This window comes from Canis aureus, chromosome 20, assembly GCF_053574225.1.
Source record: "Canis aureus isolate CA01 chromosome 20, VMU_Caureus_v.1.0, whole genome shotgun sequence".
Lineage (NCBI taxonomy): Eukaryota > Metazoa > Chordata > Mammalia > Carnivora > Canidae > Canis > Canis aureus.
Genome location: NC_135630.1, coordinates 38,495,153 through 38,517,466, shown reverse-complemented (window position 1 = coordinate 38,517,466; position 22,314 = coordinate 38,495,153). Strand labels below are relative to the sequence as shown.

Here is a 22,314-nt window from a genome sequence, read left to right as displayed (position 1 = left end):
TTTTTTATATTAAAACATACTGTTTCTTTATGAAATTATAGTGATGTTTGAGGTAGCAATTATTATTTAATATCCTCACATGGTAAAATAAAAAGTTATCAAGCCTCATTGTCTTTTATATTTCATTTTACTGACCTACATTTTCAAAAAAACCTGGGAACCACTAGGTCACACATTAAAAAAACTTGTTCTAAATAGCATTCAGGCCACAAATAATTACCAGGGCCTGTGCTGGGTGCCCAGAATATTAAGACAAAACACAGGGCCTTATGCTTAAAAAAAAAAAAAAAAAATTTGGAGTTCTCCACTCTGGTATAAAAGTATTTTTAAAATAAAAAATAGCCTTTCATTTTTTTGATACTTTGAAATTAATCTTAGATTTGAGGAAACCATGTCCTTGTTCTTTTTTTCCAGAGAGCAGAATTTTTCTGTTTCTCATGAGGCGTTATCTGATCTCTCCCTGATACCTTACTTCAGTCCTATGAAACATCTGGGAGTAGAGGGGGGAAGAACAGAGCTCCCTGAGACCCCAGAGCATTCTTCTTGCTCATTCTTCTTGCATCCTCCCCCTGCTCCCTGGACCTGGGTGGGACAGCTTTATGGCAGGAATGATAGAGTAATCTGTGTGCAAGTCCACCACCACAGATTTAAGCTTCCTTCTCTACTCAGCTGATATTTGATCTCCAAGTGTCTGGTTCCTGTTTCTTACATCTTAATTGGATCAGATTCAAGAGGAAACAGCAGAAATTATTTAGTGAGTCTGCCTTGAGAAACAGTCACAAGGCATGGCCTTGTGAGGCCATATGGAGAAATGGGGGCTTCTGGCTCAGCTTACATGGATAGTTTAGGTTATAGTCCCATCTAAAACCCTTTAAAAAATTTTTAGCCAGTTACAGCCATGACTATGGTCTTGTCTACAAGTGAGCGCTATTTCCTAATAGAGGAAAGCCCCAGTGAACAAGGTCCCCAGGTCTTACTAGACGCTTCAAATACAGCAAGTCTGGGTCTACCTAAAGTGTTCCTTGTTCAAAGAAATCTTGTACGCTTTAGTCTCTCTGTAGCTCCATAATCCTTCCCAAGAGAGACACCCTTAAGACCAAAATATAACAAAGGCCTGGGTGAGAGCAATTATTGTCTTACCTATGCTTCCCTTAGTAAGTTCCATCCCCTTGGTCTTAGCAGGAACTAAATAAACTCTAGGGAGAAAAGCTAGGCAGCTCCCCAGGGAATGGTCCCTGGAGAACACACTACAAACCTACGTTTATTACTAGACAGTAGCTTTACATGGTGTCACCAAGGTTAAAACTGCTAAGAGAAATAGCCACACCCCCAGTTCCATGGATCATAATATCAATGTCAAGCCCAATATGTTAAGGGTAAAAAATATGGACATGGGAAGACGGATAGTCTACAGCATACATTCACAAAAGGAGGGAGCATTCACCTCCCAGGAGGGAAGCCTACAGGAGAACATTTTCATCCCCAACAGAGGGAGTACATATGTGAATTATCCAAAAGGTCTGAGACACGGAAGGAAACTGTTCTGTGGCTCTCAGCCACTACAACTGTTGCTCCTTTCTGAGAAGTCTGTCTTTAGGGCACATGTGTCTTTTTTGCGATGAGATGTGTGGCTGCCCCAGTGGGGAAGCCTATGGCTGTCCAGCTGCTGCTGCGCTCAAATAGGATAGTTTGATAGGCAAGTATTAACGAACTCAATTGGTAGCATATCTAAGGCTCTCTCTATAACATACTTTATTTTTTATTTTATTTTATTTTATTTTATTTATTTTTTTTTTTTGTATTTCCTTTTTTTTTTTTTTTTTTAATTTTTTTATTGGTGTTCAATTTACTAACATACAGAATAACACCCAGTGCCCGTCACCCATTCACTCCCACCCCCCGCCCTCCTCCCCTTCTACCACCCCTAGTTCGTTTCCCAGAGTTTGCAGTCTTTATGTTCTGTCTCCCTTTCTCATATTTCCCACACATTTCTTCTCCCTTCCCTTATTTTCCCTTTCACTATTATTTATATTCCCCAAATGAATGAGAACATATAATGTTTGTCCTTCTCCGACTGACTTACTTCCCTCAGCATAATACCCTCCAGTTCCATCCACGTTGAAGCAAATGGTGGGTATTTGTCATTTCTAATAGCTGAGTAATATTCCATTGTATACATAAACCACATCTTCTTTATCCATTCATCTTTCGTTGGACACCGAGGCTCCTTCCACAGTTTGGCTATCGTGGCCATTGCTGCTAGAAACATCGGGGTGCAGGTGTCCCAGCGTTTCATTGCATTTGTATCTTTGGGGTAAATCCCCAACAGTGCAATTGCTGGGTCGTAGGGCAGGTATATTTTTAACTGTTTGAGGAACCTCCACACAGTTTTCCACAGTGGCTGCACCAGTTCACATTCCCACCAACAGTGTAAGAGGGTTCCCTTTTCTCCGCATCCTCTCCAACATTTGTTGTTTCCTGCCTTGTTAATTTTTCCCATTCTCACTGGTGTGAGGTGGTATCTCATTGTGGTTTTGATTTGTATTTCCCTGATGGCAAGTGATGCAGAGCATTTTCTCATGTGCATGTTGGCCATGTCTATGTCTTCTTCTGTGAGATTTCTGTTCATGTCTTTTGCCCATTTCATGATTGGATTGTTTGTTTCTTTGGTGTTGAGTTTAATAAGTTCTTTATAGATCTTGGAAACTAGCCCTTTATCTGATATGTCATTTGCAAATATCTTCTCCCATTCTGTAGGTTGTCTTTGAGTTTTGTTGACTGTATCCTTTGCTGTGCAAAAGCTTCTTATCTTGATGAAGTCCCAATAGTTCATTTTTGCTTTTGTTTCTTTTGCCTTCGTGGATGTATCTTGCAAGAAGTTACTATGGCCGAGTTCAAAAAGGGTGTTGCCTGTGTTCTTCTCTAGGATTTTGATGGAATCTTGTCTCACATTTAGATCTTTCATCCATTTTGAGTTTATCTTTGTGTATGGTGAAAGAGAGTGGTCTAGTTTCATTCTTCTGCATGTGGCTGTCCAATTTTCCCAGCACCATTTATTGAAGAGACTGTCTTTCTTCCAATGGATAGTCTTTCCTCCTTTATCGAATATTAGTTGCCCATAAAGTTCAGGGTCCACTTCTGGATTCTCTATTCTGTTCCACTGATCTATGTGTCTGTTTTTGTGCCAGTACCACACTGTCTTGATGACCACAGCTTTGTAGTACAACCTGAAATCTGGCATTGTGATGCCCCCAGATATGGTTTTCTTTTTTAAAATTCCCCTGGCTATTCGGGGTCTTTTCTGATTCCACACAAATCTTAAAATAATTTGTTCTAACTCTCTGAAGAAAGTCCATGGTATTTTGATAGGGATTGCATTAAACGTGTATATTGCCCTGGGTAACATTGACATTTTCACAATATTAATTCTGCCAATCCATGAGCATGGAATATTTTTCCATCTCTTTGTGTCTTCCTCAATTTCTTTCAGAAGTGTTCTATAGTTTTGAGGGTATAGATCCTTTACATCTTTGGTGAGGTTTATTCCTAGGTATCTTATGCTTTTGGGTGCAATTGTAAATGGGATTGACTCCTTAATTTCTCTTTCTTCAGTCTCATTGTTAGTGTATAGAAATGCCACTGACTTCTGGGCATTGATTTTGTATCCTGCCACGCTACCGAATTGCTGTATGAGTTCTAGCAATCTTGGGGTGGAGACTTTTGGGTTTTCTATGTAGAGTATCATGTCATCGGCGAAGAGGGAGAGTTTGACTTCTTCTTTGCCAATTTGAATGCCTTTAATGTCTTTTTGTTGTCTGATTGCTGAGGCTAGGACTTCCAGTACTATGTTGAATAGCAGTGGTGAGAGTGGACATCCCTGTCTTGTTCCTGATCTTAGGGGAAAGGCTCCCAGTGCTTCCCCATTGAGAATGATATTTGCTGTGGGCTTTTCATAGATGGCTTTTAAGATGTCGAGGAATGTTCCCTCTATCCCTACACTCTGAAGAGTTTTGATCAGGAATGGATGCTGTATTTTGTCAAATGCTTTCTCTGCATCCAATGAGAGGATCATATGGTTCTTGGTTTTTCTCTTGCTGATATGATGAATCACATTGATTGTTTTACGGGTGTTGAACCAGCCTTGTGTCCCAGGGATAAATCCTACTTGGTCATGGTGAATAATTTTCTTAATGTACTGTTGGATCCTATTGGCCAGTATCTTGTTGAGAATTTTTGCATCCATGTTCATCAGGGATATTGGTCTGTAATTCTCCTTTTTGGCGGGGTCTTTGTCTGGCTTTGGAATTAAGGTGATGCTGGCTTCATAGAACGAATTTGGAAGTACTCCATCTCTTTCTATCTTTCCAAACAGCTTTAGGAGAATAGGTATGATTTCTTCTTTAAACGTTTGATAAAATTCTCCTGGGAAGCCATCTGGCCCTGGACTCTTGTGTCTTGGGAGGTTTTTGATGACTGCTTCAATTTCCTCCCTGGTTATTGGCCTGTTCAGGTTTTCTATTTCTTCCTGTTCCAGTTTTGGTAGTTTGTGGCTTTCCAGGAATGCGTCCATTTCTTCTAGATTGCCTAATTTATTGGCGTATAGCTGTTCATAATAGGTTTTTAAAATCGTTTGTATTTCCTTGGTGTTGGTAGTGATCTCTCCTTTCTCATTCATGATTTTATTAATTTGAGTCTTCTCTCTCTTCTTTTTAATAAGGCTGGCTAATGGTTTATCTATCTTATTAATTCTTTCAAAGAACCAACTCCTGGTTCTGTTGATCTGTTCCACAGTTCTTCTGGTCTCGATTTCGTTGAGTTCTGCTCGAATCTTTATTAGCTCCCTTCTTCTCTTGGGTGTAGGATCTATTTGCTGTTTTTTCTCTAGCTCCTTTATGTGTAAGGTTAGCTTTTGTATTTGAGTTCTTTCCAGTTTTTGAATGGATGCTTGTATTGCGATGTATTTCCCCCTTAGGACTGCTTTTGCTGCATCCCAAAGATTTTGAAGGGTTGTATCTTCATTCTCATTAGTTTCCATGAATCTTTTTAATTCTTCCTTAATTTCCTGGTTGACCCTTTTATCTTTTAGCAGGATGGTCCTTAACCTCCATGTGTTTGAGGTCCTTCCAAACTTCTTGTTGTGATTTAGTTCTAATTTCAAGGCATTATGGTCCGAGAATATGCAGGGGACAATCCCAATCTTTTGGTATCGGTTCAGACCCGATTTGTGACCCAATATGTGGTCTATTCTGGAGAAAGTTCCATGTGCGCTTGAGAAGAATGTGTATTCAGTTGAGTTTGGATGTAAAGTTCTGTAGATATCTGTGAAATCCATCTGGTCCAGTGTATCATTTAAAGCTCTCGTTTCTTTGGAGATGTTTTGCTTAGAAGACCTATCGAGTATAGAAAGAGCTAGATTGAAGTCACCAAGTATAAGTGTATTATTATCTAAGTATTTCTTCACTTTGGTTAATAATTGATTTATATATTTGGCAGCTCCCACATTCGGAGCATATATATTGAGGATTGTTAAGTCCTCTTGTTGAATAGATCCTTTAAGTATGATATAGTGTCCCTCTTCATCTCTCACTACAGTCTTTGGGGTAAATTTTAGTTTATCTGATATAAGGATGGCTACCCCTGCTTTCTTTTGAGGACCATTAGAATGGTAAATGGTTCTCCAACCTTTTATTTTCAGGCTGTAGGTGTCCTTCTGTCTAAAATGAGTCTCCTGTAGACAGCAAATAGATGGGTCCTGCTTTTTTATCCAGTCTGACACCCTGCGCCTTTTGATGGGGTCATTAAGCCCCTTCATGTTCAGAGTTACTATTGACAGATATGAGTTTAGTGTCATCATGATATCTATTCAGTCTTTGTTTTTGTGGACTGTTCCACTGAACTTCTTCTTAAAGGGGAATTTTAAGAGGCCCCCTTAAAATTTCTTGCAGAGCTGGTTTGGAGGTCACATATTCTTTTAGTTGCTGCCTGTCTTGGAAGCTCTTTATCTCTCCTTCCATTTTGAATGAGAGCCTTGCTGGATAAAGTATTCTTGGTTGCATGTTCTTCTCATTTAGGACCCTGAATATATCCTGCCAGCCCTTTCTGGCCTGCCAGGTCTCTGTGGAGAGGTCTGCTGTTACCCTAATACTCCTCCCCATAAAAGTCAGGGATTTCTTGTCTCTTGCTGCTTTAAGGATCTTCTCCTTATCTTTGGAATTTGCAAGCTTCACAATTAAATGTCGAGGTGTTGAACGGTTTTTATTGATTTTAGGGGGGGATCTCTCTATTTCCTGGATCTGAATGCCTGTTTCCCTTCCCAGATTAGGAAAGTTTTCAGCTAGAATTTGTTCAAATACATATTCTGGCCCTCTGTCCCTTTCGGCGCCCTCGGGAACCCCAATTAAACGTAGGTTTTTCTTCCTCAGGCTGTCGTTTATTTCCCTTAATCTATCTTCATGGTCTTTTAATTGTTTGTCTCTTTTTTCCTCAGTTTCCCTCTTTGCTGTCAACTTGTCTTCTAGGTCACTCACTCGTTCTTCCACCTCGTTAACCCTCGTCGTTAGGACTTCTAGTTTGGATTGCATCTCATTCAATTGGTTTTTAATTTCTGCCTGATTAGCTCTAAATTCTGCAGTCATGAAGTCTCTTGAGTCCTTTATACTTTTTTCTAGAGCCACCAGTAGCTGTATAATAGTGCTTCTGAATTGGCTTTCTGACATTGAATTGTAATCCAGATTTTGTAACTCTGTGGGAGAGAGGACTGTTTCTGATTCTTTCTTTTGAGGTGAGGTTTTCCTTCTAGTCATTTTGCTCAGTGCAGAGTGGCCAAAAGCAAGTTGTATTGGGAAAAAGAGAAAAAGAGAGGAGAGAAAGAAGGAAAGAAAAGAGAAAGAGAAAAAAAAAGGGAAGAAAAAGAAAAAAAAACGAAAAAAAAAAAAAAGAAGAAAAAGAGAAAGAAAAAGAAAGGAGAAAAAAAGGGGGTGGGGGAAGGAAACAAATCAAAAAGCAAAACAAAACAAAACAAAAAAAAAAAAAAAAAAAAAAAAAGAACCACAGGGGAGTATCTTCTGATTCTGTGTACTTTAAGTCCCTTGGCTTCTCCTGGAAGTTGTCCGTCTAGCTGATCTTCTGGGGGAGGGGCCTGTTGTGCTGATTTTCAGGTGTTAGCAGTTGGGGGAGCTGCTGTGCCCCTGCCTGGTGCAGGGCTCAGTGGGGGTTGTTTATCCCGTGAGGCCGCAGGAGGAACAGCCCCAGTGGCGGGGCAGCTCTGGAAACCTGGATTCAGCTCCGGCAGGAACTCCGTCTGCAGGGCCTGGAGGCTCCGGGGCGGGGCCGCTGATCTGCTCAGCTGGGGCAGGAGCGTCCTTGCTGTCCTGGGCCCTCCCAGCCTCTGCCTGTCCCGGGGGAGGCCAGATCCTGGGCTGTGTCCCGGCGCCCTGTGCTCCGGAGCCTGCGCTGGTGGATTCGCGCTCCCGGGCCGCGCAACCCCCTCCGCGGAGCTGCCGCCCGAGCCCCTCCGAGCTGCTCCTGGAACCGCGCAGGCCCCTCCGCACGGAGCCTCTTCCTCTGCCCGAGCCCCTCCGAGCTGCTCCCGGGGCCGCGCAGCCCCCTCCGCGGAGCCGCCGCCCGAGCCCCTTCAGCTGCTCCGGGTCCCGCCGGGTCCGCCGTGCGCTATTTTTTATTTTAATTTCTATCAGACTCCCATGCTTTAATTTCTTTGAAACTTGTGAGGCTAAGAGACTGGTGCCTCATTGGCCTTGCTCCCTAAACTCCAAGCTTAGCAAATGAAGATGACCCTAAGTTGGCATCCTTGCTCAGGGTAGGTATTAACTATTAATATAATTGGGGCATTTCTGCACAGTTATATTTTGTTTCAGTGAGAGGAAAGCTCCCCCTAGTGGCTGCAGATCTGAGTCTGCATAGGGTTACTGGTTGCACAGAACCATTCAATAGCTTAAAAATAAGAGGCTGGGACTTCCAACACTATCTAGCCCAACCCTCTCTACCTTCAGACCAACTTGTCTCTGGCCACTGCTTAGAGACTGACTATTTTCCAAGTTCATAAAGGCCCTGAGGGAAGGATTCCCGGGGTCATTTTAGGGTTTATAAGCCTCTTAAACCCACTTCCCATGAATCACTGCCAAGACTGAGGTCTTGTTCGGCAGCATATGGAAGCAGCTGGAGGAAAAACGTTGCTGGGCCAAGGGAGGGACGTGGGGGAGACACAGGCAGGCTGAGGGTAGGGGGCAAAAGTTAGGATTTCTTGTAGAAGCCTACCAGACCCTATCTGTTTCTCCTTGGAGCTCAGGGTAGATTCTCTGACTTTCTGAAAATCTGGGAAAGTGACAAATGCAGAGGTCCTCAGTCAGGCTTCCTAACCTAAGATTTTAACAGTGCCCACTTGTCACTACAGGTGATTGGTTTGATTCCTTCAGTTTTTAGCTTTGCACAGTGGCAGTATTGTAGCCAATGAGGTTTATCTGAGGCACGATTATTGCTAATTGATTCCTTTAGTTTTTAAGACTGTTCAGTACCCTACTTCCTCCCCTACTGCAAACAGTTTGAAAGAAAGTGAATTAAACTAAATTCCAGCTCCATTATCAGCTCTGGGGCTTTTGGCAAGTCACCTGATCCCTCTGGTCCAATACTCTCATCATACAATGAGGAATAATGCCTGTCCTACTTACTAAAACTTGTTGTGAAGGTAAAATAGTAAAATGCGTGCATAAGTGCTCTGTACATAGGTGCCTACTTGTGTGTTGCTGAACTCAATTATAAGTCTAAAATCTCAAGATCTCTGAGCACAGACTCTGTACTAATGGGGCTTTAGGACAGGCTGGGAGTGTAGAAGGAGGATGTAGGTAGAAGCTCATGAAACTCTCAAAAAAAAAAAAAAATCAAAAGAACAAAAAGGCCTCAATTGGGCACGCATAGAAAATAGCCTAAAAGATAATCAGGCCCTCAAAAGGCAAGTGCACTCCTCAGACAATGCTACCTGGCCCCCTAACACCTCAGCTAGGACATACTGAGGCACTGCAAATATAAGGCAGTAATAGTCTAACTTGCACCTATAGAGAAACTGTGGAGAGGAACCTCAAACACAGAATATACTACAAAACCAAACAGAAAAGATTTTTGAATAATTCAGTATATTTTGGCTATTGCTTTTCTCTTACAGATGTTGAGACCCAAATGCCTGATGCACTGCTCGGAGTCTGGAGGACCATCAGTTATGCAAACCCCTGTACCAAGCTTTGCACACAGTTATAGTTCATGGCTCTGCACTTAAAAGCACATCAAGTACTTACCAGAGAACATAATACTATATATTCTCAACTCTTTATCCAAATCCTTTGGGGCCACATGTGTTTCAGAATTCAGAACTTTTTTAGATGTTTGCATTTTCCTGTACCTAAGAGGCATATATATTATGTAGAGCCCAAGTGAAGTCTATACTTGAAGAAATTATTATTTCTGCAGCAAAACTTGTGAATATTCAGGAATCCATCAAAACCCTAGAGGAGAACACAGGCAGCAACTTCTTTGACCTTGGCCACAGCAACTTCTTGTTAGACACATCTCCAAAGGTAAGGGAAACAAAGGCAAAAGTGAACTACTGGGACTTGATTAAGGAGCCTCAATGTCCACCGATAACATGAATGGATAAAGAAGATGTGGTATATATATACAATGGAATCTTATTCAGCCATTAGAAACAACGAATACCCACCATTTGCTTCGATGTGGATGGAATTGGAGGGTGTGATGCTGAGTGAAGTAAGTAAATTGGAGAAGGACAGTCATTATATGGTTTCACTGATACAGGAAATATAAGAAATAGTGAAAGGGATTATAGAGGAAAGGAGGGAAAATTAGAGATGGTGACAAAACATGAGACTCCTAACTCCGGGAAACAAACAAGGTGTAGTGGAAGGGGAGGCAGGCCGGGGGATGGGATGACTGGGTGATGGGCACTGAGGCCCAGGCACGTGACAGGATGAGCACTGGGTGTTATACTATATGTTGGTAAATTGAACTTCAATTAAAAATAAAATAAAAAATAAAATAAAATAAAATTAAATTAAATAAAAGCTTTTGCATAGCAAAGGAAATATCTGACAAAATCAAAAGGCAACCTACAGAATGTGCAAATGACACATCAGATAAAAGCACATCCAAAAATCTATAAAGAACTTATGACACTCAACACCCAAAGAACAAATAATCCAATCAAGAAATGGGCAGATGACATGAACAGACATTTCTCCAGAGAAGACATACAAATGGCCAACAGACACATGAAAAAATGTTCCATATCACTCGGCATTAGGAAATACACATCAAAAGTACAGTAAGATACCACCTCACACCAGTCAGAATGGCTAAAATTAACAAGTCAGGAAATGACAGATGTTGGTGAGGACACAGAGAAAGGGGAATCCTCTTCACTGTTGGTGGGAATGCAAGCTGGTAAAGCCACTCTGGAAGACAATATGGAAGCTCCTCAAACAGTTGAAAATAGAGCTATCCTATGACCCAGCAATTGCACTACTAAGTATTTGCCCCAAAGATACAAATTTAATGATCCAAAGGAGCACCTGCTCCCCAACGTTTAGAGCAGCAATGTCTACAACAGCCAAACTACGGAAAGAGCCCAGATGTCCATCGACAGATGAATAAAGATGTATACACACACACACACAGTGGACTACTACTCAGCCATCAAAAAAAATAAAATCTTGCCATTTGTAATGACATGGATGGAACTGCAGGGTATTATGCTAAGTGAAGTAAGTCAATCAGAGAAAGACAATTATCATATGATCTCCCTCATATGTGGAATTTAAGAAACAAAACAGAGGATCACTGGGGAAGAGAGGAAAAAAATAAAATGAACAGAGAGGGGGACAAACCATAAGAGACTTAAACATAGGAAACAAATTGAGGGTCACTGGAGGGGAGGAGGGTCAAGGGATGGGGTAACTGGATGATGGGCATTAAGGAGGGCATGTAATGTAATGAGCACTGGGTATTATGTAAGTCTGATGAATCACTGACCTCTACCTCTGAAACCAATAATGTATTTTATGTTAACTAATTGAATTTAAATAAAATTTTTAAAACTTAATGAATATTCACCCAAGTGGGATCACTATAAATAGCTTTAAGTTCAGGTCATGTTTTGTTTCCAAATGAGTTTTGTATCCACACTTTGAAAGAAAAAGCCTGTTTTCATTATTTTTTGGATTTGAGATTAAGAATCTGCATAAAAAACACTGCTCCAGTATCTATTAAGAGTACTGTCACTGATAGGGAAGTATCATAACACCCAAGGTGAAAAAGGGGTTAAGAATCACCATAAAAAACTCCAAGGGAATTTAGGAAGAAGGGATACATAGAACCTAAGAAATGATAAAACTGGTGCAGAACGAATGCAATTGAAAGAAATCCCAGCATAACAAGAGTGCCACAGGTGTAGAAAGTAATCACTTAAACTGAAAAACAGGCTTCAATCAAGAGTGTCCTCGAGAAGATAGTAAATTTATGTTAATAGACTAAGAATCTGGCTGATCTGAGCTACAGGTAAAGCTATGTGGTTCCTTGTCAAGATGTAAAAAAGGCAATCAGAAACTCAAGGAAAATAAGCTATAAAAATATGATGCAAATTACAGTGTGCCTGATTTTTAGTGACTTTTCATAGAGACCACCTCCACTTGCTCAGCCCAAGCACCTCAGAACTTGGGTTCTGACTCCTCTCTTATTCACACTCAAATCCAATTTGTCATGACATCCTGTTGTTTCTACCTTTAAAACAGATCCAGAATCCCTCTATTGCTAGCCCACTGTCCTGGCCACCATCTTCTTCTGTAAGCACGGCTACAGTATGCTAAAGAATCTCCCTGCTGCCAATTTCACCCCCTTAGTCAGTAATCAGAGGGTTCCTTCTAAAATCGATTATGAACAGATTATGTTCCTCTTCTGCTCTAAACCCTTCAAGAATTTCCCATGTCACTTGGAGTAAACTCTATTCTGACCTACAAAGCTCAACCTGATCTGGCCTCCATAAAATCTGCACCTCTCCCATTACTCTCCCCACCTCACTGCACTCCAGGTAAACTTCTGTTTGGAACCTCCGCACTCATGATCTCCTTTTCTCTCAGGTCTTAGCTCCCATATCACCTTCTCAATGAGGCCACACTGACCTAAAGTTAGACAACCGCCTCCAAACCTTCATATACCTTCCCAGCTACAATTTCTTTTCATAGCACATACTACTTCTATGTATAACTCAATTATTTATTAAATTATTTATGGTCTGTCTCCCCCCAAAAAAACTCTAAGCTCTGTGAGGGTAGGACATTTTTAGTAACATATCCAAAGTACCCAGAACAATGCCTGACCCATAGTAGGGACTCAATAAAATATTTGGTGAGTCAATGAATAAATTAAGATTCCTTTTGGGGGATCCCTGGGTGGCGCAGCGGTTTAGCGCCTGCCTTTGGCCCAGGGCGCGATCCTGGAGACCCGGGATCGAATCCCACGTCAGGCTCCCAGTGCATGGAGCCTGCTTCTCCCTCTGCCTATGTCTCTGCCCCTCTCTCTCTCTCTCTCTCTGTGACTATCATAAATAAATAAAAAAATTAAAAAAAAAAAGATTCCTTTTGACTCTAATATTTTGAATATTCTCCATCAAAGAGCACTATCATGGTCCATCTAATAGTTTTCTTTTTCTTTGGCACCATCACAATTCTGTTCTTACTGTAATCACTTCATAGATTTACTTTTAGAATCTATCTGTAGATAAAGCATGAACAATTTAATTGTGATTACAGAACAGATTATAAATACTATGCCCTGAACATTGTAAGAGTAATGATATGATGGTAGATGTAGGCTGAAAAGAAGGAAAAATGGATAGTAAAACGTTTACCCTACATAGCTAGGAACCAGGAGAAACCATCTGATGTAAATGAGTCAAAAAAGTGATCATAGAAAAAAAAAAACAGATAATAATCACAAAACTGGAAGATGGAAGACAAAAGGGATATAGTGAGTAGTGTAGGTAAGCTAAATTCCTCCTATCAGACTTGAATGAAACGTACATGGTTAAAGATGTAGAAGTGAGCTCTCTGAAAAATCTAAAACCTAAACAAGCAAAGATGATTCTTTCTGGGGAATAAAACCAGGGTACAGAATGGGAACAGGAGGAGAGACATTAGCTGTGTATTGGAACCCTTTGGCAGTATTGATTTATTTTTTTTATTTTTTTTTATTTCATGGATGTAGCACCTACACAATAGAAACAAAAAAACCCAAACACACAAGGATAAAAATCTACCTCTGGATTTAGCCCAACTAGCAGAGAGCAGAACCATATGCCCAGACTCTGTCCCACTGATTCCCAGTGAAGGACTTTTCACTACAGGTCACTGGGTACGATGCCACAGTCCCAGAATGCTACAGATGTAGAGCTCTGCTAGTCATGGCTAAGCACTAATGAGCAGTGTCACAGAGAACAATACGTCCTCTTTAATGAGGAGCCGAGAGATACACTTTGGTCTTATTATTAAGAATTTCGGTGATTCTGTAGGCCCGATTTTTCTTCTGTATGGAAACCGTGAATTGGGTAATTTATCATGTTTTTCTCTTTTTGTTGGCTGCCAGAAAGCTTAGAGCCAAATCTGTGGCCCACCCTCAGGAAAACAAGGCATGTTGTGGCCCATGACAAATATTGTAGCCTTTTCCCCAACTCCATTTGTTTTCCGTCTGCTTTGCTTCCCCTTTTCTCTATCACTGCTTCTTATGCATATTTGCAAACCACCTTTAATCCATTTGGAAGAGTTTTTTCCTGGGGGAGGATAAAGCCTCAGAAAAATGATTAAATAAGTCACAGATGCACACAAATCTGAAATCACAAATCCCTGACAGATAAGGGAACTGAGGCTTGTCCAAGGTCATACAGCTGCCCAATGGCAGGGCTGGGCAGAACCAGGGATCCTTAGTGGTCTAATGAAATCACCAAGCTATGGTGAGCTATGGAAGACCGGGCAGGATACACTCAGGTGAAACCTCTAGCTAGTCCACGCTGCCTTCTCTTGAACGCAGGCAAAGTGAGGCTCTGCCTTACACAGAGGCAGTGGGGAGAGAAAGATTCTCTCCTCACCCTATTCAACTTCCATCCAATATGTTCCTTCCAGCTGCCTTTGGACAGAGAGAAACTAAGCAGCTACTGGAAACTATTAGAGTATTAGAAAAACTATTAGAGTTACTGAACATCATATCACTAATCATCAGGAAAATGTAAATCAAAACCACAATGTGATAAAACCTCACACCTGTTGGAACGGCTAAACTCAAAGAGACTAAAGATAACTGACATCGGCAAGGCTATGGAGGAAAAGGAATCTTTGTCCGCTGCTGGTGAAATTATAAATTGTTACAGCCCCTATGGAAAACAGTATGGACATTCTTCAAAAAAATAAAAAAATTTAAAAAATCATAGAACTGTCATATAATCCAACAATTTCACTTGTGAGCATTTACCAGAAGGAAATGATGTCAGTATATCCAAGAAATATCTGCACCTCCATGTTCACTGCAGAATTATTCACAATAGCCAATCACTGAAACAACCTAAGTGTCCATGCATGGATGAATGAACACACACACACTGGAATATTATTCAGCCATAAAAGAAAAAAGGACACCTTGCCATTTGCAACATGAATGGACTCTGAGGGCATTATACTAAGTGAACTAAATCAGAGAAAAAACAAATACTGTACAATTTCATGTGTATATGGAGTCCAGCATAACTGAATTCATAGAAACAGAGAACACATTAGTGGCTGCTGGAGGCGAAAGGGTGGGGGCTGAGAGAAATGGGTAAAGGGAGACAATAAATACAAAACACACTTGCAGTTATAAGATAGGTAAGTGGGGATGTGATCTACAGCATGGTGACTAGAATTAACAACACCATATTGTATACTTGAAAGCTGCCAAGACAGTAGGTGTTAAAAGTCCATATCATAAGAAAAAACATTTACAACTATGTGAGGTGATAGATGTTAACTAAATTTATTGTGGTGATCATTTTGCTATATATATATATATATATATATATATATATATATATATAACAACATTATGTAGTACACCTTAAATTAATATTATAAGATGATAATCTCAATGAAACTAGGGAAAAGAGAGAGAGAGAGAGAGAGAGAGAGAGAGAGAAAGTGTTAAAAAAGTAGTCTGAGCATTAAATGACTCATGCTAACTATGTGACCATGGCTTCTATCAACCTCAATTTCATAATACATAAAAGTGTGATAATACCTGTTGCAATGAAAATTAAAATAAGACATGCAGTGTTTGGCACAACTTTTGGCATACACTAGACACTCAAAAGTTAGCTCCCTTCACCCCCTTTAGGCTCTTCTATGGCAAACCCTGACAACTTACATTTTTTGTCCTATTGTAGAGTTTTCCTGAAAGAGCAAATCAACGTCTATGTCAAAGCTGCAAGTGGTAATGCACCAAGTCATTCCTCCTACTACCTGCAAGACACAAAGAAAGTATCTGTTTTCTCTTTCTAGCTTGGGGATAGGGGAAGAAATGGAAGGTAGAAAAAAAAACAAGTAGTTTTTACAGAATCAATGACTACACAAAAATACATATCTTTTGAGAGAGTATATGTGTTCTTCTGACTCCATCAACTACAATTCATCTAAAATATCACCAATGAATAAAACTCTCCACAGTGACGTTAATGTATCTGTACCATCCAATACAGTGGCTGCTAGCCACATACGGCTACTGAGCACCTGAAATGTGGCTAGTGTGACCAAGAAGCTGACTTACACTATGACATGGGCACACCATTCACAGATCCTCTTTATACTGAGAGGGATGGACATTAATTCTCAGCCAGGAGAAGTCTTAATCCAGTTTCAGGGATGTGCCAGACTCCAGAGGAATTGTATGTTTTACAGATCACAGACAGGTTAGTAGCAAGGCTGACATTTGTGGCTCATTACTGAATTTCCATACATTTTATTTTTTTCACGTATCTAAAGGAGAGGAGAATCCCTGCTCTATTTTTCTCATAGGGTTTCTCAGAAATGCAAATGAGACTGAGGCTAAAACACCACTTCGAAACAAAATCCTTTTCAGGCACAGCTTGATGTTAGAAAAAACAATAGGGACTCTTATCCTTGGCTGTGTTTTAGACACACATGAGATGCCTATAAAATACAGATTCCAGGCCCCTGCCCAGTTCTAACCAAAATATCAAAGGGCAAGGCCTCAACATCTGTATTTACAACAATCCACAGTGATTGTTATGCAAGGCCAGGCTGTGGCCCACTGAAGCACTCAACACTTTCATCCACCAGGAAAGCTTTCCTGCTGTCTGATCTGGAAGCTTCATCTCTGCTGCACTTACTGCATTGTGACACTTATTCTACATATGTTGCTTTACCTGTCTCCCTTCCCTATGCTATAGAAGCTGGGCTCCCTGAGTCTTATCTCTGTGCCCTCAACACTTATTATATGCCTTGTGCTTAATTCTTGAAGGTTCTGCTGAATTAACAGATTTCATCCCACAGTGACTTCTCTCTCCTCTAAAATCAGAATTTACCATCATTAGAATATCTGGCAATTGTGAGCATACTGACTTGGGACAGCTCCTTATTAACTTGGATTATTTTATCTTACATAAGCTTTATCTTTCCACCCAAACGGTAAGTTCCTTAAAAGGAAGAACTATTTCTAATGCTACTTTGCACTTCCCAAAGATCTGTACACAGAACAGGAATTCACAGCATATCTGCTGATAGATTTTCCTTTTAATAGGAAATTGGAACACTTCTAATAACAAACGTGAATCAGAAAGAAATATGGACACTGGATAAAGTAAAAACACAATCTCTTCCTCTTTTCTCCACCCCGGTAAACCATGTCACTCCAACAAAACACAGCCTAATGGCTAGTAAGGTTTCCTCTTACCTTGTCAAAAGGTGATAAACCTTTAATTCTTGCCCTGAAATACCCAGCCGCCACCAAAAGCTCCAGAATTTCAGTTAGCTTGACATTTTGTTCTTCATCTTCTCTTGTTTCTACCTAAAACAAAAGGTAAAAGTTAGGCTGGTAAAAGCTACCTTGAGTACAGGACCACTGGGTGCATCCTCTGATGCCACAATTTAATAGCTAAGGAGCAGGTGACATTGGCTATTATCACTGTGTTCATGCAGGAGCGTGGAGACACAGTGCTGCCAGAGTCACAAAGAATAGCATTCCTCAGGCCTCCATGAGCTGTGTTAATCGTCACAGGTGGCAGGAGAAGACACACACAGGTAGTATAGATTACTTATCCGGTGCTGAAGGAATCCAGGGACAGGAAAATTACAGCACATCACCTCCCTATTCTCAAACACGCCGTTTCCTTGACAGGTTCCTGACTACATTATAAACTCCTTACAGACAAAAACAAAGTGTTGGGTTTTTTTTTTTTTTTAACTGTATATACAATCGGTCCCAGAAGCTACTGACAAACAATGCAAGAACAAAGAAGGGAGTTCAAATATGTATCTTTCTCTGCACTTCTCTTTTTGACCTCTAAAGCAAATATAAGGAGGGTTTTCAACCTAGATACATTAAAAGGTGATTACTGCCACATAATGAGATTGCCTTAAAAATAATAAATTCATCTCATGTATTTAAATAGGAACCTGACTTTAAAATTTTAAGTTCAAGCTTACCTTCACTCCCAGATGTTGATATACAACTTAAAACCACTGAAATATTCTAATACTTTTGCCTCCATCTACTTTCAGGAACTGTACCTTCCCTCTCTTCTGTTACTACAGAACATTAAAAAACCACTTCTCTACCTAAAACACGACCAACGTATAGCTGGCTCAAATTCTTGTACCTACCTCTGACTATTCCCTCACCCAAAATGCCTGTGAAATCTTCCTTTACTATGTGTGTCACATTTATCCTCCCCTCCCTTTTATTTACACTTCATGCCAGGACTATTGCAATTGCCTCTCAATCTTTCTTCTCTTAATCTGTTTTCCTCAGTCCTTCCTAAATCACAGCTTTCGCATCATCCCTCTTTTGCTCATCCCCTAGTCCTTATCATTAATGCATCATACACTGTCTGTAAGATAAACTCCAAAGTTTTTGGTTTGGCATTCAGATCTTTGGCTGCAAACTATCATTTCAGCTTCACCCTTTACCTCCCCTCAAAACAATCCAGTCATGGCTATGGCCCACCTCAAGCATGGCTCATTCCCATTTCTTCACTGTTCACAACCCTTCCCTTTTCCTGATATTCTCTACTCACCCAGAAACAATTTTCAAATTCTAGCTCCTATTTGATGCCATCCCTGACAAACGGTCACTCCTCTGCATTTCCATTTTATTTATAGTTCTTGCCATTTATACAATTAAGTATCAACCTCTTCTGAGTAAAATGTCTGGTGTTAATATATATGCCTGTCTTTTGAAATGGACTATTAGCTAGATCAGGAGAGGATCCATATATTATTCAGTCATGTTTACACCTCTTCAGAAGTAGCAGTAAGGCTCAAAGGACAATTAAATATGGAATGACATATTCAATCATTACAATAAAGTACATGACCTATGCCAGTTGTGGATTAACAAAATGTTTTCATAGTCATGACACTGATAATGGAAATTCAAGTTTATTTTGAAGTACAAATTGCCAAGAGAGGGAGCTAACATATTAACAAGTAGTTGAACAAAGAATTATTAAAATGATTGACAATCTCTTGCAATAGGGGGTGGTGAAGGTGACAGCTTGTTTTACCTCTCTCTCAAATAACCCTGGTCCAGCCTATCAAAGCATTCCCAAGCTTTTGGTGGACATGCAAAAATAATGTTAACTATTCACACCTTTTCTTCCTTCGCAAAAGGCCTGATAGTTAAGCAACATCTCTAAGTGGCGAGGCTCAGAGAAAAGAGAAGGTAAATAGTAATATGATTCACAAAGATGGAGCAGAAAAGAAAAATGAGATGATACAAGCATTTTCTTAAAACTCCCAGGATGTAAAACAGGAACCCTTCATTTGGTCAGTCATCACTTATCATGACACTTCCAAGAAAAGGACATTTCATCCCAGGAGAACCATTTCTGCCTCCACTTGTACCTAAAGAATACCCACTGACCAACCCCAAGGCAGATGCATGGCCCATGTTCTTTATCCACTCGCCCCCGGAATGGAGAAGTATATACACTTTTGCAATATAACCTGTGAAATAACTTCCTGGTGCAAGACACTGAATGGAGAATATAAGACTCCATATTGACTTCACAGATTAAAACATTGAAACAAAATGAAAACAGCCACTGGGCAACACACAGCGACTGAACGCATACCCTCTTTTGAGGGCATAAAAAGTCATCAGATTGGCTAATACATCTGTTAAAAAAATAATAAAGTTCTGATAAAGATGAATGACTATGAGCTCTTAGACCAGGCACGCTAAGTTTTCATTTGCTCTGTACTGTAGTTCATGTAAACTAGAGGGCAAAGCCAAGTCTAGCTGTCTTCCTATCCTTTACAAACATAAAGGGTTTAAAAAATTGAATTTAAGGAATTAACTGGATTAGTGACAATCTAATGACACACACTATCCATGTTTGTATGCATTATTCTTTTAACTAAATGTTAATAATTTAACTATATTTACTCTGTATGCCTATTAATTGCCAAGAACTGTCTTAGGCTCCTAGAAAAGTGACAAATTAGACCCAGCCTCCTAGCAGTCACAGAAGGGTTAAACAACACCGAGGACCAAGTTCCTTTTTATTTTAGAAAGACACCCCCCCCCCCATTTATAGTACTGTGGGACACTGAATTGGAGGGATTTAAGGAACCTGAGAGGCCAGAGGGAGTCTAGAGCATAAGGTCGGCAAAAACTTGATGAGAGCCTAAAATAAACAAGTGGCAACAAAGAAATGTCAAGTATCACGATACAGTTCTGTCTTCACAATCCCCCATTCCATCGATGTAAGGTCTTACCTAATATGAGGGTTCTGACAACATGACATTTCTTAGGTTTACCTACAATTCCAACAAAATGGACTTAGGTTCTGGGATCACACACTGACAGATAAGTCTGTCTTTCCATCACTACGTCCCCAGCTTTCACGCACAGAATAGTGATCCCTCCATTAGTGGGTGCTTGTGGCATGAAAGAATTGAGGGCTGGCAGAGAGTGGGGTGGCTGGGTGGGGGCACAGGCGGTCAAAAGCGAAGGAACCACTCACGGTGTCAAGCAATCAATCCTGCCACACGCTAGCTTAGGAGCGGGGAAGAGGTGCGGTGCGGATTCCATCTCTTTGCAGAATCGAGTAAACTATGCTAGCTTTGGAGTAAATCAAGTGGAGGAAAAGACGCTTGCAAACCACCTAGCTAGCTGCATGGCATCTGCAGCCAGAAGCAAACGCTCGCTCCTTTTATTCCCAGGCGGCGTGGAAATCCGGAAACCACCGATTATCCTAGCCCTCAGGATCCAGTGAGTGTTTAATAACAAACACCTCTGCAAGGAAAGGGCCCCGCTACGTCCCGGAGCAGCAGCCACGCTTCCGCCGGCCCCGCACAGCCCCCCGGCGCCCCCCCGGCGCCCCCCCAGCGCCCGCCCAGCGCCCGAACTTCCTGCTGCTGCGGGCGCGGGCGCCACAAGGTCACCGCCCTCGGCGCCCGGGGCCCGGACCGTCCCGGCGCCGTCTCGTGACTCCCAGCGCGGCGAGCCCCGGGGCGCAGGGGCACTGCCCGCGGGAGCCGGACCCCGGACCCCAGACCCCGGCGCGGGGCGACCACCTCCGTCCCGCGGGCCCGCGGAGCCGCTCGTCAGTCCCCGCGGGGCGGGGCGGGGCGGGGCGGGGCAGGGGGGCCGGGGGGGGCCGGGGCCGGGGCGCACCTGCGAGGGGGGCGGGGCGCCCTGGGGGTGGCCCGGGCCCCGCTCCGCGCGCCGCCCGGTCCCCGCGGGCTCGGCCTCTCCCAGGAGCGCGGGCGGGTCGCCGAGAGGCAGGTCCTTACCTCCGGGACGCCCTGGCCCTCCGGCCCCCTGGGCAGCCCCATGGTCCCGGGACAGGCGTGCGGCGGCAGCAAAGCCCGCGGGGCGTCGGAGGAAGCTGTCCCCGGCCGCGAAGCTGCTACCGGGGTGGAGGCGAAGCGGGAACTTCCTCCGCCGCCGCCGCCGCCGCCGCCTCCCGGGCCCGGAGCTCGGCGGCCGGCGGAGCATGCGCGCTGGGCCGGGAGCGCCGCGCCACTGCGCCTGCGCCAGAGCGGCCGGGGCCCGGGGCCAGGCGGGCGGCGGGGAGGCCGAGCTGCTGTCCCGGGGCCGCCGGGCCGCGTCCCGCGGGAGCCTCGCTCCGGAGCTCCGCGGTTTTCTCCGAGGCCTTTCCCGAAGCGGCGAGTCCTTCGTCTCGGGGAAGTTTTGCACTGTGGCTCCCTCTGCGTCCCACGGGCCTCCGCTGCCCCGGGTCGGGGTTCTCTGTCGGCTCCGCGAGCGAGCCGGACTTTGAAGCCCCGTCTCGGCTCTCGAGCTGGAACTCCGGGCCCCGGCCGGGGTCTGGCTGGGTCACGGTGTCCCCTGCTTCGTGCGCACTTGGGCCAACCTCTGGGTGTACGCACGGAGCCCCCAAGAGCTGCTTCTGCAAGCCCGCCGCCGACCCAGGCGTTCCAGCCGGTGCATCTTGTTTCCCAGGAAACCGGGTTCCCCAGTTCTGGGTCTTCCGTGAGAAAAGGTCATCTCGGAGAGTGCATTTTAGCTGCCGCATCACTTACATGATAGACGCCCTGTCTGTTCCAGAAGAAGGCAGTCGTGTAAAAGGGTTGTCTCCCGGGCCACAAGACACCCTCAAAACGCACACTTGCTTCGTGTTGGCTTCTCCAGCCTATACACACACACACACACACACACACACGAATGAGAGGGGGAGTTCGTTCTAAGGGATGAAGAAGACTTGCTGTAAAGAAATCATTCCCTCTCCGTGTGTAGTGGGGAGGGGTAATAGAGGGCGTCAGGGGAGTGCGGATGCGAAGCTCTGAGCTCCTGGAGATCAAGGTGTGTGTGTGTGTGTGTGTGTGTGTGTGTGTGTGTGTTTCCTTTCTGCATACCTAGCTTCTTACCAAGTAGATACTCAGTAAATGTTTGTCCGGGAAGAAATTCTTTGGGCTTTTTGGTACTCTTCCTGGAGTTTGTCCTGACCGAATACACATAAGGTCTCAAAGGCCCTAAAAACAGCCGTTTTCTTCTTAAGAGCCATTAGCA

At 42.8% G+C, this 22,314-nt stretch overlaps 1 protein-coding gene and 1 pseudogene across 7 annotated transcripts in view; one reads left to right on the top strand and one right to left on the bottom strand.

Annotated features, from left to right (window-relative positions):
- The window catches only part of CCDC93 (CCC complex scaffolding subunit CCDC93), a 101,629-nt gene extending 80,351 nt beyond the window's left edge, over positions 1 to 21,278 (bottom strand). For all 7 annotated transcript variants that reach the window (XR_013359114.1, XR_013359115.1, XR_013359116.1 and 4 more), the window contains exons 1-3: positions 21,078 to 21,278; positions 17,011 to 17,124; positions 15,466 to 15,560 (exon numbers count right to left, since the gene is read on the bottom strand). Coding sequence is in view for 3 of the 7 variants with exons in the window: in XM_077861426.1 (XP_077717552.1) it covers positions 15,466 to 15,560; positions 17,011 to 17,124; positions 21,078 to 21,119 (251 nt within the window). In the remaining 4 variants the exon portion in view is untranslated. The remainder of the gene's footprint in view (positions 1 to 15,465; positions 15,561 to 17,010; positions 17,125 to 21,077) is intronic.
- LOC144292015 (U4 spliceosomal RNA) lies at positions 8,438 to 8,503 on the top strand (annotated as a pseudogene).
- Positions 21,279 to 22,314: the final 1,036 nt, after the last annotated feature.